General features: G+C 46.6%; 6 protein-coding genes across 6 annotated transcripts; 3 read left to right on the top strand and 3 right to left on the bottom strand.

The window, feature by feature from the left end:
- Window positions 1-1,410: 1,410 nt before the first annotated feature.
- N7517_011549 (CFEM domain-containing protein) lies at window positions 1,411-2,144 on the top strand (the record flags this gene model as incomplete). The annotated part of the gene is made up of 3 exons (XM_056729272.1): window positions 1,411-1,491; window positions 1,549-1,687; window positions 1,747-2,144. 3 exons carry the CDS (start codon window positions 1,411-1,413, stop codon window positions 2,142-2,144), a joined length of 618 nt encoding a protein of 205 aa, XP_056575087.1.
- Window positions 2,145-3,419: 1,275 nt separating this feature from the next.
- N7517_011548 (uncharacterized protein) lies at window positions 3,420-3,767 on the bottom strand (the record flags this gene model as incomplete). The annotated part of the gene is made up of 1 exon (XM_056729271.1): window positions 3,420-3,767. One exon carries the CDS (start codon window positions 3,765-3,767, stop codon window positions 3,420-3,422), a length of 348 nt encoding a protein of 115 aa, XP_056575086.1.
- A 1,258-nt stretch (window positions 3,768-5,025) lies between these two features.
- Window positions 5,026-7,141, top strand: N7517_011547 (NAD-dependent malic enzyme; the record flags this gene model as incomplete). Its single annotated transcript, XM_056729270.1, has 8 exons — window positions 5,026-5,091; window positions 5,147-5,368; window positions 5,428-5,631; window positions 5,697-5,825; window positions 5,878-6,011; window positions 6,064-6,330; window positions 6,388-6,752; window positions 6,810-7,141. 8 exons carry the CDS (start codon window positions 5,026-5,028, stop codon window positions 7,139-7,141), a joined length of 1,719 nt encoding a protein of 572 aa, XP_056575085.1.
- Window positions 7,142-7,527: 386 nt separating this feature from the next.
- Window positions 7,528-8,214, bottom strand: N7517_011546 (uncharacterized protein; the record flags this gene model as incomplete). Its single annotated transcript, XM_056729269.1, has 1 exon — window positions 7,528-8,214. One exon carries the CDS (start codon window positions 8,212-8,214, stop codon window positions 7,528-7,530), a length of 687 nt encoding a protein of 228 aa, XP_056575084.1.
- Window positions 8,215-8,453: 239 nt separating this feature from the next.
- On the top strand, window positions 8,454-10,103 carry N7517_011545 (uncharacterized protein; the record flags this gene model as incomplete). The annotated part of the gene is made up of 2 exons (XM_056729268.1): window positions 8,454-8,840; window positions 8,928-10,103. The coding sequence occupies 2 exons, from the start codon at window positions 8,454-8,456 to the stop codon at window positions 10,101-10,103; spliced, it is 1,563 nt and encodes a 520-aa protein (XP_056575083.1).
- Window positions 10,104-10,862: 759 nt separating this feature from the next.
- N7517_011544 (uncharacterized protein) lies at window positions 10,863-14,530 on the bottom strand (the record flags this gene model as incomplete). The annotated part of the gene is made up of 7 exons (XM_056729267.1): window positions 10,863-11,624; window positions 11,675-12,463; window positions 12,517-13,683; window positions 13,747-13,916; window positions 13,966-14,332; window positions 14,390-14,429; window positions 14,478-14,530. 7 exons carry the CDS (start codon window positions 14,528-14,530, stop codon window positions 10,863-10,865), a joined length of 3,348 nt encoding a protein of 1,115 aa, XP_056575082.1.
- Between the last annotated feature and the right edge of the window lie 430 nt (window positions 14,531-14,960).

Raw genomic sequence — 14,960 nt, 5'->3', positions numbered from 1 at the left:
CAAAATCCTCGGTGGCAAGTACATGTGACCGGTGCTTTTTGTTCCTGATTCTGATTTTCCTGATCTGGTTGACCCCAAACCCCACGCTACGAATGAATACTAGTGTACTCCGTACTTGGCACTGTGTCGAGGTCAAAGACAAAGCATTTGGTCCAGTCGACTGGGCCCACCCCCGCTAAATGTCTCACTTGTATGTGGACCCTTTTCGAGTTTCTCATATGTCGGTCCGAATATCCTGGTGAAAAACCAAATGATTGACTCACATCTTGAATCTGTTGGATATGATCGCCGTATGCAGGTACGATAATCTCACCGAGTTATATCTCTCGGCCAACATCTAACCTTGTATCGCGGGATATATCAAATGACTAGGTATTAAGTCCAATGAAACTCTAAGGGGTGTCTTTGAGATCTTTATCCGAGCTACAACGTTGTACAATATACAGACTTATATACAGGGTTGATCTGAGTTTTGACCGTTACTATTGAGAAAGTGAAGCTGTGTGTTACCCCAAGCAATTTCACTGTACGAAGTAATAATGTTATTATATATTAATTGTGCAGGCATCTCGGAGCAAGTCCTAATTTGGTATAGTTCAATACTACGCTCACACTCGGGCCCTGCCGCGGGCTGCCGGGGTTCAAATCTTCCCCGGATTTTCTTCGATACATGGGGTTTGCCACTTCTTTTTCTCCCATTTTTCCCATTTTTCAGTCCCGATTTTACAATACGATTTTCTTTTTACTAGCTCACACAAGGTTCTGGACAGGAATGCAATGGAGACGCTGCACAACCAATGCTACATGTACTGCTCCATGTACTGCAACCTATACTTCGAGCTCGTACTCCGTACTCCGTACTCCAGGGCACTAAGAGTCTAGCCTGACATAGCCTGACACAGTGGAAATTAAAGTCAGTAACCGGTCGGCCGTGCGACTAGCAAATGATTGTACATTGCCACTGGTCCAGCCTTTCCGGTGGCTTCCTCGTTCGTCCTGGGCTAGTCTGGACTTGGCAATGCGGGCATACGTACACCGTGCGAGACAACCCATCACTCCAAAGGTCGGCTGCGGGAACCCAGGATCCGGCGTACGCCTCCAGACTTGGCCGTGCAATCAGCGTTCAGGGTTTCAATTCGTGGTAATTACGATCTGAATTCAACCGCGGCCTTGGCCTGCTTTTCGGTGGATTGCCTCCCATTAAGCATGCGGAGACATGTGATGGTCCCATAGTGTTTTGGTGCAACCCTGCGGGTTTCTCCATGGAAGAGTAGTTGAAGGCAAAGCTTATAAAAAGGCCTTCACCCATCCAAGTCCAGACCTTGCTTCTCAATTCATCCGCATTCGCTATACATACTTAACTGTCTTTTCCGGCACATTCATATCTTTTATTTTTTTAGTCTCATCAATATGAAGTTCTCCACCACTCTGATTGCCTTTGTTGCCGCCGGCCTCGCCAGCGCCCAGCTGCCCGATGTGCCCGCCTGCTCGGTACGGACAATAATGATGCTCCATATCACAAGAATATAATCTAACACTTACCTCTAGTTGAGCTGCTTCCTCTCTGCTCTCCAGAGCGATGGTTGCTCCGAGCTCCTCGACTTCGAGTGCCACTGCAAGAAGACCGAGCTCGTGACCAGCATCACCCCCTGTGTTGAGAAGGCTTGCGAGTACGAGGACCGTATCTGTATGTTAACACTCCACCTGCTCTTCCCAATGATCCCACCCACTAACCCACACATCCAGCCGTCTCCAACGCCGTCGTTGACCAGTGCTCTTCCGCCGGTGAACCCATCTCGATCCCTCCCATCGAGACCGGCGCTGAGACCACCACTGCTGCCGAGACCACCAAGACTCCCACCGCCCCCGAGACCACCACCGCTGAGCCCACCGAGTCTGCCAGCTCCAGCGCCACCCCCAGCGAGGTTGAGAGCTCCACCACCACCGCTGCTGCCGGTACCACCACCGCTGGATCCAACCCCGTTGGCTCCTCCTCCGGTGTTGCCACCTCCACCCCTCTGGTGACCAAGACCGGCTCTGCCCCTGCCTCTTCCTCTTCCCCCGCCTTCAACGGCGCTGGCAGTGTCAAGGGCAACATGGCTGGTGTTGCTGCTCTTGCCGCCGCTGCCGCTTACGTCCTGTAAATATATCTATACCTAATCTGAGGCTGTTGTCGGTGTCTGCGACTGGCTCATGTTGGCAGGTGGGATTTGCTTCCTTTTTTGCTAGCTGGGTTGGTTGTTCGAGACACCTGAATGGGTCACCTCCCTGTATAGTCTGATAGTTTGACATGCTTAATACAATGCACGTCTTGTTTTTCCCTGTTGGGTAAAACGGATGTTTATGATTTGATCTTTCTGTCTGCTTGTGCCTCGTAGTCAAAGTTCGTAGATATATATATAAAAGCCTACATTAATTGACAATATAATTAATTGACAATATAAGGGAATAGAGTTCGGTGTCATCCCTATGAATCGATGTTCATCGATATATGTTAGAGCAGCCCTTGTTATAGCGCCAATTGAAAGACTCTGAAGCCTGGGGATTCTCCCGATTATCGTTCAGATCTATGGATGCCATACGTTCAAACTGTGATGTGCTACTTCGAATAACGGCATAAGATGAAGAATACAATGAGAGAAAGTATACTAGAATGATGGATGATAGAGTGGAAAATATCTGGATTCAGAACTATGGGATATAGAGGAATTATATATAACAGGATGCAGAACACAGGCAAATTCAAGGGGAAATGGGACCATGGCGGTTAGCAGTGATTTGATTATAACCCGCATATCCAGCCCAGTTGACAATGTGATACTGGAAGTATAGGCGCTGTAGTGCATCGTGCATAATAACGGGAGCCTGCATCTCAACATAAGATATTAGATCTAGGGAGAGCAGCAATTCGAGATCTATGAGGAATTTCATATGTCTTATGTGGACGAGCCTAATCCACTGTATCCCAAGGTCTTCGTCTGCCATTACAGCCATTACATCTAAAAAGCAGGAGCATCTCTACAGTATCATGATAATCTCGAACCTGGTAACTATGTTGCGCAAATTGAAACAGACCCATAGTGTAAGTGAGGCGATGAAAATGTCCCCTCGGATAACATTCTCATCTACCACTGAAAAGAAATTTGGCGGTTATCACAGTAGAGCAGCCACTGCAGCAGCAGCCATAGGAGCGCTTTTATTCAGATACCGTTACTACAAGGTATTTTTGTATGTTCAGCCGAATTCTTATACGAAACACGATCCCACTTGAGATTGAATTATCTGTGGCTCTTCATCGACATTCTTGTATTTATAATAGCGGTAGAGACTAAAGGTATCGAAATGGACAGAGAAGAACCATTCAATAGAAAGTACACCGGTCCGTTCCATGTTTCTGAAAGCATCTGTAGATTCTATTTCTATATTTCTGTCTCATTTGACTTCTTCTCATCCTTCCACGATCCTTGAAATTTATGCTGTACGTATGCATCCTCTGGAGTTGATCCGTCACTTGTACTATTGGAGTGTCGCTGGCCCATCCCAAACCCATCGATTGGTAGTACCAGGATATCTCCCACAAGTCTCGGTTCCTTCAATCCACTCAAGTCGGTCAACGACAAAAGATCCGGCTTATACTTCTGCAATTGTCGGAAGACGACATCTCTCCACGCAAATGGCCTAGTCAGTTCCATGACTTCCGATATATTCGGACAGAGCTTCGAGAATGTTGTTCCTCTTGCGATTGTAAAGTCTTGTAGGGCGGCCATAACCCAGTCTATCATATAGCCGAAGAGAGGATACTTAGGAGTTGCAGTAATAGTCCACTAGCAAAATTGCATCTCGAGATAAAGATCCTCGTCGAAGATAGACCCATTAAGGCGATCGAATTCAACCCCTACAACGACTCGAGTATGTTCCTGATATCTTTCAGGCACCCACAAATCAATGGGCTTCAAGTTAATAGTATCAATGTCTGAATAGACACCGCCTTTAACTGATAAAATCATGTACCTTAGCAGGTCTGACTTCCATTCCGGTGTTCTTAAGTTCTTTAAAGATTCTCAAAAAGGTTGAATTTCCCTGAAAGTGCTGGCGCACGAGTGCTTCTGCTCCTTCATCTCCAACCAAGGTGTATTCGTAGTCGCGGTTATGGTTCTTAGACTGATAGGGCAATAATAAGTTCCTCCAGTAGGCCAGAGGTCGGATTCAATCTGATGATATGGGGCTCTGAGACTTCAATAGGATGCATTACCTAAGGCCAAGAGAGAGAATACCTTGATAGAAAGTTGGAATATATAACGCCGATGTGGTACTAGACAACTGGCGATGCCATATCTCGGAACGTGCCGGAAGCATGGAACACCCGTGGACGGAAGTCGGTTTATAAATTGCTAACTTGGCATGTCAACATGGGTTGACAGGTCTGGTAGGTAAAATAATGGGTTAAGGCGCCAAGCCCTTATCCTTTACACTGTTACCTACCGGGAAACCGTGAAATCCCTCTATAAGAGTTGTCAAGACTTAGAGCTTTGCTCGAGTAGAAAGAACTTGAAGATAGGCGATTAGCCCTCGATAATATCGGTTCTCTTACAAATTTGTTTAATCAATTGCTGGTCTTAAAACACATAATAGTCCCAGATCTTTCATGAAGAATGAAGCATTTTATGCATAAGTCAGTAAAACGAGATTTAGGGTCGCTTTAGTTCTCTAAAGGTTGAGGTTATTAGATATGACCTAGTCTAGTGTCTGGGTTCTTACTCCTGTGAGTGATAACTAAAACAAAATGACGTCTCTTATAATTGACTAGGACATGCCCCCGGGGAAACCAAAGACTCAAGTTGACCTGTTTTTTATTGTCTATATAATTTCGCTATATTCTTTATCTTGGCAGAAAGCTTGATGACGAAGACGGGTGGCGGTAGGTAAGCACAACGTACCTCCTAGTACCTCCTGATATTCCTTTCTCGGCCTTTTCAGCGTTTCACGCTTGTTCCATCGAATTTGACATTGACTATATAGCTCGAGATGACTTCCAAATCCAAATTCCGCGATCTACCCCGCGTCGCGGGGCCCTTGACCTGCCCATACAAGGTAAAACCCAAGTCCACTTTTCTTTTATATAACTATGATTTTCACACAGAACTAGGGAGCAGCTCTCCTCAAATCATCTCAATTTAACAAAGGCTCCGCTTTTCCAGAACATGAGCGAACAAAATTCAAGCTCCACAGTCTCCTCCCGCCAAATATCCAGACACTGGATGAGCAGGTCCAGCGCGCTTATCAGCAATATCAAAGCAGACCAGATGATCTAGCCAAGAACACCTTTCTGGCTAGCATGAAATCGCAGAATGAAGTGCTGTACTACAAGGTTCTGACATCCCGATCAAGACAACATCAGCATATGCACTTTCGCTAACCTATGAATAGCTCGTGCAAACCCATCTCAAGGAGATGTTCAGCGTGATATACACGCCTACTGAAGGAGATGCGATTGAGAATTACTCCCGATTATTTAGGAAGCCGGAGGGATGTTTCTTGAATATCAATGACCAAGACCACTTTGACGAGTATCTCGCTGGGTTTGGGACTGAGGAGGATGTTGATTATATTGTTGTCAGTGATGGAGAAGAGGTAATTATATACCTGCTGGGGGAATAATTAATGCGTGATCTTGCTTACCATTAATCTGTTTGCAGATCTTGGGCATTGGGGACCAGGGTGTGGGCGCTATTCTCATATCGGTTGCCAAACTCGTTATTACTACGCTCTGTGCTGGTATCCACCCTTCGCGACAGCTTCCTGTTGTACTGGATTGCGGGACAGATGTAGGTATACCTATTCCCTGGTTAAATCTACGTTTGCTGACATCGCCTATAGAACGAAGAGCTGCTCAATGACAGACTGTATCTAGGCCTCCGACAGCGTCGGGTCAGAGGGGAGAAGTACGATGAATTTGTGGATAAATTTGTCAACGCTGCCCGCAAACAATTCCCCAAGGCTTACATTCACTTGTATGAGAAACCTTTCTTTCTCTATTGCTCGAAAGATAGCTAACAATACTAGCGAGGACTTCGGGCTCAATAATGCACGGAGAATACTAGATAGGTATCAGTCACAGATACCCTGTTTCAATGACGACATCCAGGGCACGGGGTGTGTCACGCTCGCTGCCATGTTGTCTGCCCTTCAAGTCAGCCAGATCAAACTCGAAGATGTGCGAGTCGTGATCTTCGGCTCGGGAACGGCTGGTACGGGCATTGCCGACCAGATTTCAGATACCATCGCCACCGAGACACGAAAGTCGAAGGATGAAGCATCCAAGCAGATCTGGTATGTAACCACGGGACCGAGAGATAACACCCCTGCTAACACTGTTCTTTCATCTAGGTGCATCGACAAGCCCGGTCTCCTCACAAAGTCTCTCGGTGATAAGCTGACCGAAGGCCAGAAATCTTTCGCACGCGATGATGACCAGTGGTCGGAAAATGATCGAGATCTTCTATCGGTCATCAAAAAGGTCCATCCCCATGTACTTATCGGGACATCCACCAAGCCCGGAGCATTCACCGAAGACATCATCCGTGAGATGGCCGACAATGTAGAACGACCAATTATATTCCCCCTCAGCAATCCAACACGACTCCATGAGGCAAAGCCGGCTGATCTCTATAAATGGACCGACGGGCGAGCCCTCGTTGCCACAGGCAGTCCCTTCCCGCCAGTTACCCATAACGGCACGGAATATGACATTGGTATGTATTAAATCTCGCCTCCGACATTGCCTGTTCGGTATATTAATGATATTATAGCGGAATGCAACAACTCAACCTGCTTCCCGGGCATTGGTCTTGGAGCAGTCCTCTCACAGTGTAGTCTCATGTCCAAGAAGATGCTAGTCGCTGCCGTGGAAGCACTCAAGGCGCGGTCACCAGCTCTGAAAGACCCCGCCAAGCCGTTGCTGCCCGATGTGGAAGACGTGCGTGAAATCAGTGTGGATATTGCCGCGGCTGTGATATCGTGTGCTGTGGAGGAGGGACTGGCACAGGCTAAGGGCATTCCTACCACTGACTCGGAGCTGCGAGAGTGGATTCGAGTCCAGATGTGGGAGGCTGAGTACCGGCCTCTAGTCTACGAGGATTAATGCCAATGCTTTGCTGGCATGTACTGTGGTTTCGTTTGAGAGATACTTTGTACCTTTTGCTCTTTCATCGCAATCATTAATCTTTCAGGTTCCGTCCAATTATGGTTCCATACCCAAGATCACTGTGGTTGACTCAATATGTTTGTAGCTGGAATGATATTGGATGAGATACGAGCTACGCTAGCATGTCTGAAAGGCTTTGTATACACTAGTAGAGAAAACAAAAGACCCACAGTCGGAGGACTCAAACGACCCAAACGATGTGGAACCGGGGATTGAGAAGCAGTCCTTCGATGAACTGGATACTCTTGGTTCTACCGTAAATATTTATGAAATAGTATGAGCGACCTGGGTAGATATTGTACTTTGCGCGACTAAGAAGTAGTTTAGCGGGGAGTGTGTCGCTGGCCAAAGAGTGTATCCGTAGCCTTTCTCTTGCGGAATGATAGTGGATCCATTTCTTCAAGATCATCAGTGGTCTTGGTCAAAGAGACCTTTGAGCCGTAGGATACTATACGTTGGTGGCCATCGGGTGGTATAGATTGGCCATCGCCTCCGTGAATCGCTTGCAGCACGTAATCCAGTTTTTTGGTTTCCGTCAATCGATCATGGTCGGCTAGCGGACTAATAGTCATGGAAATTTGGTAAAGCTGGGTGACTGTTTCGACGATGGTTTTGAAAATATGAGAAACCTCGCTTTCGTTGAGCTCAAGATCCGCAATGTTTTGATCTTCATCGAGCTGAGCTTCCAAGATCCTCAGGTCTTCTTCTTTTGTGCTTTCCCCTCCATCTTCGCCCAGCACCTCCTCAAGAGTTTCAAGGAGCTCTCGAAGTCTCTGTAAGATCTTGACAGTCTGTCTTTTTATGACTGGCACATCTTTCAGGCGGTAATCCAGTGATAATGTCCCTCTATGATGCGCACCAGTATTTGCTGTCCATATGCGAATTCGACCACGTTCGTCTATCCATTTTCGTATGGGAACATCGCTTTCGTGCTCTGTAAGCGCCGGTAAAAGCAGTATATCGTCAAATTTAGAGAGGGCGCTCTGAGAGGATGCAGACACATCGATCATGATTTTTCGAACAGTCGTTATAATTGGAAAGGCCTTGGTCTGGTCAAATTCGCACTTGCGTAGTCACGGTGCTGATGCTTGCCTGGTTTGAGGGGCATTCCTCTGAGCGGATTGATTGGCCCCTGAAATGACTGTATGAAGCTGAGCTCAGCACATACCTAGCTAGGTGCGGGGCAATCTTTCAAAGAACACCTGTGGACCTCCTATTTCCTTAATAACACCAGTGGACCTTGGCAGCAATGGCGAGTGGTATTGAGGTTGCAGGGCTTACATTGGCTGTAATTCCTCTTCTGGTGAATCAAATCGACGGTTATGCCCGAGGTATCGAAAAGATACGGCTCATGAGAAACTATCACAGAGAGCTTTTGACATATCATACGGGTCTCAACACACAGTATGCCATTCTTCAATGCACATTGGAGGACGTGCTCGAGAATGTCGTGGATGATGAAGAGGAAGTTGACGGTCTCATTCAAAATCCACAAGGTGCTGGGTGGAAAGACCCAAGATTACAAAAGGCACTGCAACGCAAGCTTGGACGAAACTATGCACCGTTTCTCGGAAACATGAACTCCTTGTTTGAGCTATTGGAGCGGCTCTCAAGAAAATTAGAGTTGCCGACTAATGTAAGCCACTTTCCATCGATCCATGGATCGGGGGACCTTATTCCCATGTAAACATTGATCTCATACTGTAGCTAATCATTTTCATAGAGCTCTACTAATTTCCGTTCTTTTTGGAAATTCTGGAAAATCCTTTCAAGGGCGGTATATGACGACCTACTGGAGAGAATTGAAGCCGCAAATACTATACTTAAAACATTGATCGATCAAGCAAATCACCAGGAGAGAAGACAACGACAAAAACCCTGGAACGGTCTTCTAAGGAGATACGAACTCGAGCGAAAGCACATAGAATCTTTGTTTCAAACAGTCGGTAGTTCCTGTTGGCAATGTCACTGCCGGGAACATCATTGCGTCCATCTCCACCTCAAGCCCTACCTAGCCGATAGTCGCAAGGGCCGCTCCTGGGCCGCTTCTTCGTGCTTTGATTTCACTTTCTCCAACATCCATACCATCAGCCAGCCAGGTGTATGGGATTGGAGAGATGTCACGCTCGAGCCACAGGTAATTGACGGCTGGTGGGAAACTAGGAGCACGCGGGATTCGACGCCTACTTTGGCTGAGAAGGCACGCCGGCATCAAATCCCAGACCTTTGCTCATCACTCCAAGACTTCGAGCCACTTTGTCAGATAAAAAGCACGATCGGATTCATTTCGGCAAACTCCAACTCAAGGTATCGATATATTATGCACGCAGTAGAACGCTTGGAACGGGATTCCTTGAAACAAACTTTGCGCGAAACTTTGACCTCCTTGAGTCGCCGTGACCGACTATATATTGCTGCCACAATTGCCTACTCTGTCCTGCAGTATCATGGAAATTGGCTGGAGGGTCAATGGGACAGCTCCAATTTCCGCTTAGCCACCAAAAGTTTGAATAGTCTATACCTCTCGTCGCCTATATCTACCCCCGGCAATCTGAAAGGCTCACCTACACTTTCTAGCTCGGAAAAACGAGAGTCTGTCTTGCAATCCCTTGGAGTCAGCCTTGTGGAACTCTCGCTTGGCCGGCCCCTTGATGTATTACTCTCCTCAAAAGACGAAAGTCAAGATGGCAAAAAGACGATTATTGACTCTGCGTTGAGGCTTACCAAAGAGGTACGCCTAGAAAGTGGCTGGCACTATGCAAGTGTTGTGGACAGTTGTCTTTCCTGGTCTGGTGTGAGTACTATCTGCCAGGAAAGCCATAGCTTCGAGGAGCGAATTTTTGATAAAATTGTCTCTCCTTTACTGAAGGATGTGATGATCTTTGATGGAATGGCTTGATTTCAACAATATATTTTGGGCCTTATCATAACCCAATATGCTTCAGTGCATATTCCGGCAGTTTTGGGTCCATCGCGTATGTACAAGCCGTTGTAAGCATGAGATTATTTCTCAATTTTCAGATAGTTTCATGTACTCGCTATATGGCCTACTCCAAAACACCTATAATATTTAAGTAGAGTCTATCGCTACTAGAAAAATCATTTTGTTATCATCTTTCTTAAGGTCTTTTCTGCGGCCTTTTAGAATATAACCGCTAACTACCCCCTAATATTGCTCATGATGAAAGCAAGTGAAGAAATGAAAACGCGGCAAAACCCCTTCTTCCATTGTCTTGGACATACTGTCGATCGATCGTGATCAGCTGGCTCTGCAGATCGGACTGTGAAGAAGAAAGCAAACGTGCTTTCCTGTCCTTCCTTAGAACTTACGCCAATCTCTCCACCACGTACATGATAGAGTGTTCTCCTCTCCTGATATTGAGGCCAAGGCTAGAACTTCGGTAAAGGCTGCTAGTTCGAGGTGTGGCTTGGTTGAAGCGCTCAAACAGCTACTTTTGAGCTTGATCGCTAATTCCAATCCCGATACCATTCACAGCCACCATTACATACACGACTTGACGTCTGCGACAATCCTCTTAGTGCAGCAAAAGACTCCGATCGAGGTGTGCCCTTGACCGAATCTACTTGACATCTTCGAAAGTTCGTCTTCTCGCCCCATAGATTCAATCGCTCATGCCACGATTCCGTAGGAGCATCTTCAAAACCAAGGTCCTTTATTCCGCCGAGAATTCCAACGTTTGATCCTTGCAACAACTCCACCCCGGGACATATTCTCCCCAAGGTTCGGTTCCGTGTAGTCATGATAGCTCGAGGGCAAAGTGCAACTTTCCAGAATAGACAGCCCGGGATTTACACCAAGGATCCTCATGGGTGCGCTTCTCCTGCTTCCCAGCTTCCACCAGTTTCCTGATCCCCACCATTGTTGAGCATAGATGAACTCCTGAAGGTCATAGCCTTTGAAACCAACGACAAGAGAAACAATAATAATGAGCGCTGTAAGTGGCAAGGCCGCTGCCCAAAATACTTGCTGCGTGTGATTTGTGTCTCGAATATTGGTTGTATTCATACCAAGGAAGCTCGTCACAAATGATAGAGGAAGGAAAATCACTGTGACAATGGTGAAAGCGAGTATAGCTTTTCCATGATCCTCTTGCCGTACTTCGACGCCACTTCGCGTTGCTTTGGCAAGTGAGTCGGCCTTTTCAAGAAGCCGCTCGATGCTTTCTGCATCGTCATCGAGACGACCAATCAAGTCATCCAGTTTACTTTTCTCGAAAATGAAAGATGCCTGGCGAGAAGCTGTAGTGATCCTAAACGATGATGGAGCGAGAAGGACTTTGTAATTGACACAAAGAAGTCGCTGCTTCATTGTGAATTTCTCGATAATTTCGAGCTCCTGCATCGCAAGTCGTATATCTGATAAAAGCCGATGGCCTGGGTTTTGGATGACTCGAGTTTCCTAAAGCCTTGTCAGTAATGATCTTGGAAATATTGATTCGAATGGCTCACGAGGCCAAGCATGTACACCCTGTATATTTCAACCAGGTCCACGGTGTCATTATTGCTATCTCTGCAGCGTAAATCATCCATGATGGTTGCAAGAACAAGCTCCGGGCTCCCTGCTTGGTACGTCCCGATCGCTGAAGAGTCATCGGTAAAAGTCATTAGTAAAATTTCCCGCTTCGCGTCGCCGAGCGAGCGCTCTGCGTGGGCACCACACTGAATTTGTCGTTGTAAATTGTCCAGCTCCAACAAAAGAGGTGGAGAGTCATCAGAAGTGTGCCCCTGCACTTTCTGTAGCCCATCCCTAATTCCCTTAGCAGCATATGCTAGCATCAACAGGAGGTGTTGAAACCCCTTCACGAGCGACTTCGAGATTCGGTACGTATCACGGTCAAATTCCCCGTTCCCCGAAACTCCATATCGAATTTCCCACATAATCTCTTCGAGCTCAACGCAGTTATCAACAAGCGCATGAATAACCCTTTCTCCAGCTCGACGAGCTTGTAAATTCAGCATTTGGTAATTGTCCATGACCCAGTGGGTGTTTGTCTTCAGGACTGCCTCAGCACGGAAATGGGCTTGCAAAAGATGGCCCACGGCATCCTCACGCGTTGAATATTTCTCTCCCTTTTGACATCTCACACAATCCATGATCGGCACTTCAAGAAGATCAAGATCATCTGTGGCTCGCAAATCAGCTTCCGTAGGGCCTGATATGTCGACAATTTCGAAAATGTTGGCTTTATGGCGGTCAGGGCTATTCTTTTGTGAAAGAATGCACAGGTCGCATATTCCCTTGACACAAATTAATACCAGCAAAGAATAAGACACCGTCTCAATAGGCTTACTGTCAAAATTTCGGACAAGGCACCCATGTACTTTTCCCCAACCTCGCATTTATATGCGGCGGGCATGAACAGACCCAAGAGTCTCAGAAGGATGGTTGTAACGCCCTTCAATGAAAATTTTCGAGGGGCAATAGCGGGACCACTTGTAGAGTGCTCTGTCTGATTCTCTTCCTCGAGCATCGTAACGCTGATAGAGAATGTATCCCTGATAAGGTTTTCGATATGCGCGAAAGACTTGGAAGGAGTTCCCATATACAAATCCTTGTTCTCTGTGGTCCCAGAAAGCTGGGTATGAAGATATCCACAGACATATGAAAGAGACTCTTCTTCTGATGTTATGATGTTATTTTGAGAATAGTTCCACTGCGCCAGATTTGCAAAATCGCCAGAGGCTGATTCGTGATCCGGCTTAGATCTTTCACCAATTGACCATGTGAACACCGGAGGCACGTTTGGTTTAATCTCTGCGCTACTGCTTGGTGAAGCATTGGACTGAGCTTTTTCTTGTTCAGCCAACTTGGGATCAACATTGATATTAGGGGTCGGTGACGGAGTGGCTCCTGTTCCTCCATGTTGGCTTGGAGAAGTTCCAGTGGACCTGATTGAATTCCCGGTAGATGAGGAAGTATTCTCCTTTTCACTGGTCGGACTAAAGGTCCCTTTGGCTAAAACATTGTCTGGGAGGAAATAAACGTCTTCCTCTTCTTTGGCCGATGTTATATCAGGCACATTGTTGATTATTCCTGAATTTGGGGGAAGCAGGCGCCCAACTTCGCGGTCAGATGACCTATGTTGATCCGAAATCTTACTTTGAGCAGTTGCAGCTGTATCTTTCCCTTCCTCCTCTTGCGCCCATGTAGGTCTGCGCTTAACGAGAGCCATGCCGCCTGCACTTACAACAGACTGTTCGGGACTGTCTTCGCCAGCTAGCTCTGCTACTCTGCCCTGCAATTTTGGTGTGTCTGATACAGTGAGTTGAGCAGGTTTCGGCGCCTTCACTTCTATTAGTCGGACACTCAATGGCAAAATGGTCGACTTATGGCCCTTTGAAACTGCATGCCAGGTCTCCGCATGTACTGGATTCCCGGTGATTGTGAATAGCTGTAATTCAAGTCTGGTGAGGTCAATGTCTGACAGACAGCCATTTTTCACTTTATCGATCAAAGCCTGGTTTTGAAAATTTAGCTATGATATTATCCCGGCAAGGAATCTAGTATGGAACAAACATACAAACCACGTCTGACAATGATCCATAGGAATGAAGAAAACACGCTGATTGTGATCAGTGAGACGAATAATAGATGGTCCCGAGCTTGATCTTGGCCTGGGGGAATCGGCAATGTTTAAAGAATTCGCAGCGATTTGTGAGAAGGAGATAGGTGCGCAGGTAATGAGAAGCTCTGTAAAAGATTAAAATCATCTTCATGAAGGGGCAGGAGTTCAAAATACTGGAGTTCAAGACTATGGCCCACAACTGAGGAACGAAGGTAATGTGGTCGCTAGGGAATAGACCCGTCATCCGTATTGCCTGTCCACACTCCCTCTGCGCCGTGGTCTGATGATAGTAGGTCTGTAGGAGACGACGCTGAGAGTCCTTCTTGAATGATTCAACGGAAAAATAGGGAAAGGACATGAAAGTGGCTGATTTCTCTTCCTTTTCACTTCCGGACGAGTGACGGCTGACGCATCTCAGGGTACAATCATCATGAAGCCCCCCGTCCTCTGTAATTCGAACCTCTTTGCGGACTTCTGCCAAAAGCTTCAAGATTAATGCAACATCCTGTTTATATAATCCGGGGGCTTGGATTGCAAATGTCTGTTGAGTTGTGTTAGTTATGTCTCTCTCTTCGAAGTAGAACAAGGAACAATATACCGTGAACTCTTCAAAATCCGCAGCCTCTCTCTCCACGTGCCTGAGATTCAATTAACAACAATTAGGAAAATTATAAAGGCTCCCATACATCCAAGTCATTTGTGTGGGATCCTTGTCCTCTATGCCGTGTTTCCGGTACATGTCGATTTTCCCGTAGCCTGATATACGAGAACTCGAGATCTCTACCGACCTCACACCCTGTATGGATGCCCGAAACAAAGGTGTGCTCGGTGTGAACTTGTTTTGATCCCCCAAGGCACTTTTCATCAAAATACCAAAGCTTAAGGGCTTTTCTGTTGCCGCACATAATGGTGGGCGATACCTCTGACCCTCACTTCCTTGTTGATTCCCACTTCCCTCTTTAGTTCTACTTTCCCATTGATGTCGGAGCTCTGCTGTGTGGGAAAACAGCTCCTCGTGAAACTTGCGAGAAATCCATTTTCGGATTATGATGTAGTTGGGGTCGGACTTTCATGCTGTCAATCGAGAATGTACATTTCTGCCAAGGTGAAATTACGCTTACCTCGTCATATTGCCAAGGAAGATTATAATCATTCAGGGTTACCGGGGA

This window comes from Penicillium concentricum (genome assembly GCF_028827145.1).
Source record: "Penicillium concentricum strain IBT 3081 chromosome Unknown utg000006l_segment0_segment0, whole genome shotgun sequence".
In the NCBI taxonomy this organism is placed as follows: domain Eukaryota; kingdom Fungi; phylum Ascomycota; class Eurotiomycetes; order Eurotiales; family Aspergillaceae; genus Penicillium; species Penicillium concentricum.
Note: the sequence above shows the minus strand (reverse complement) of the source record. Positions and strands in the feature narration are given on the sequence as shown.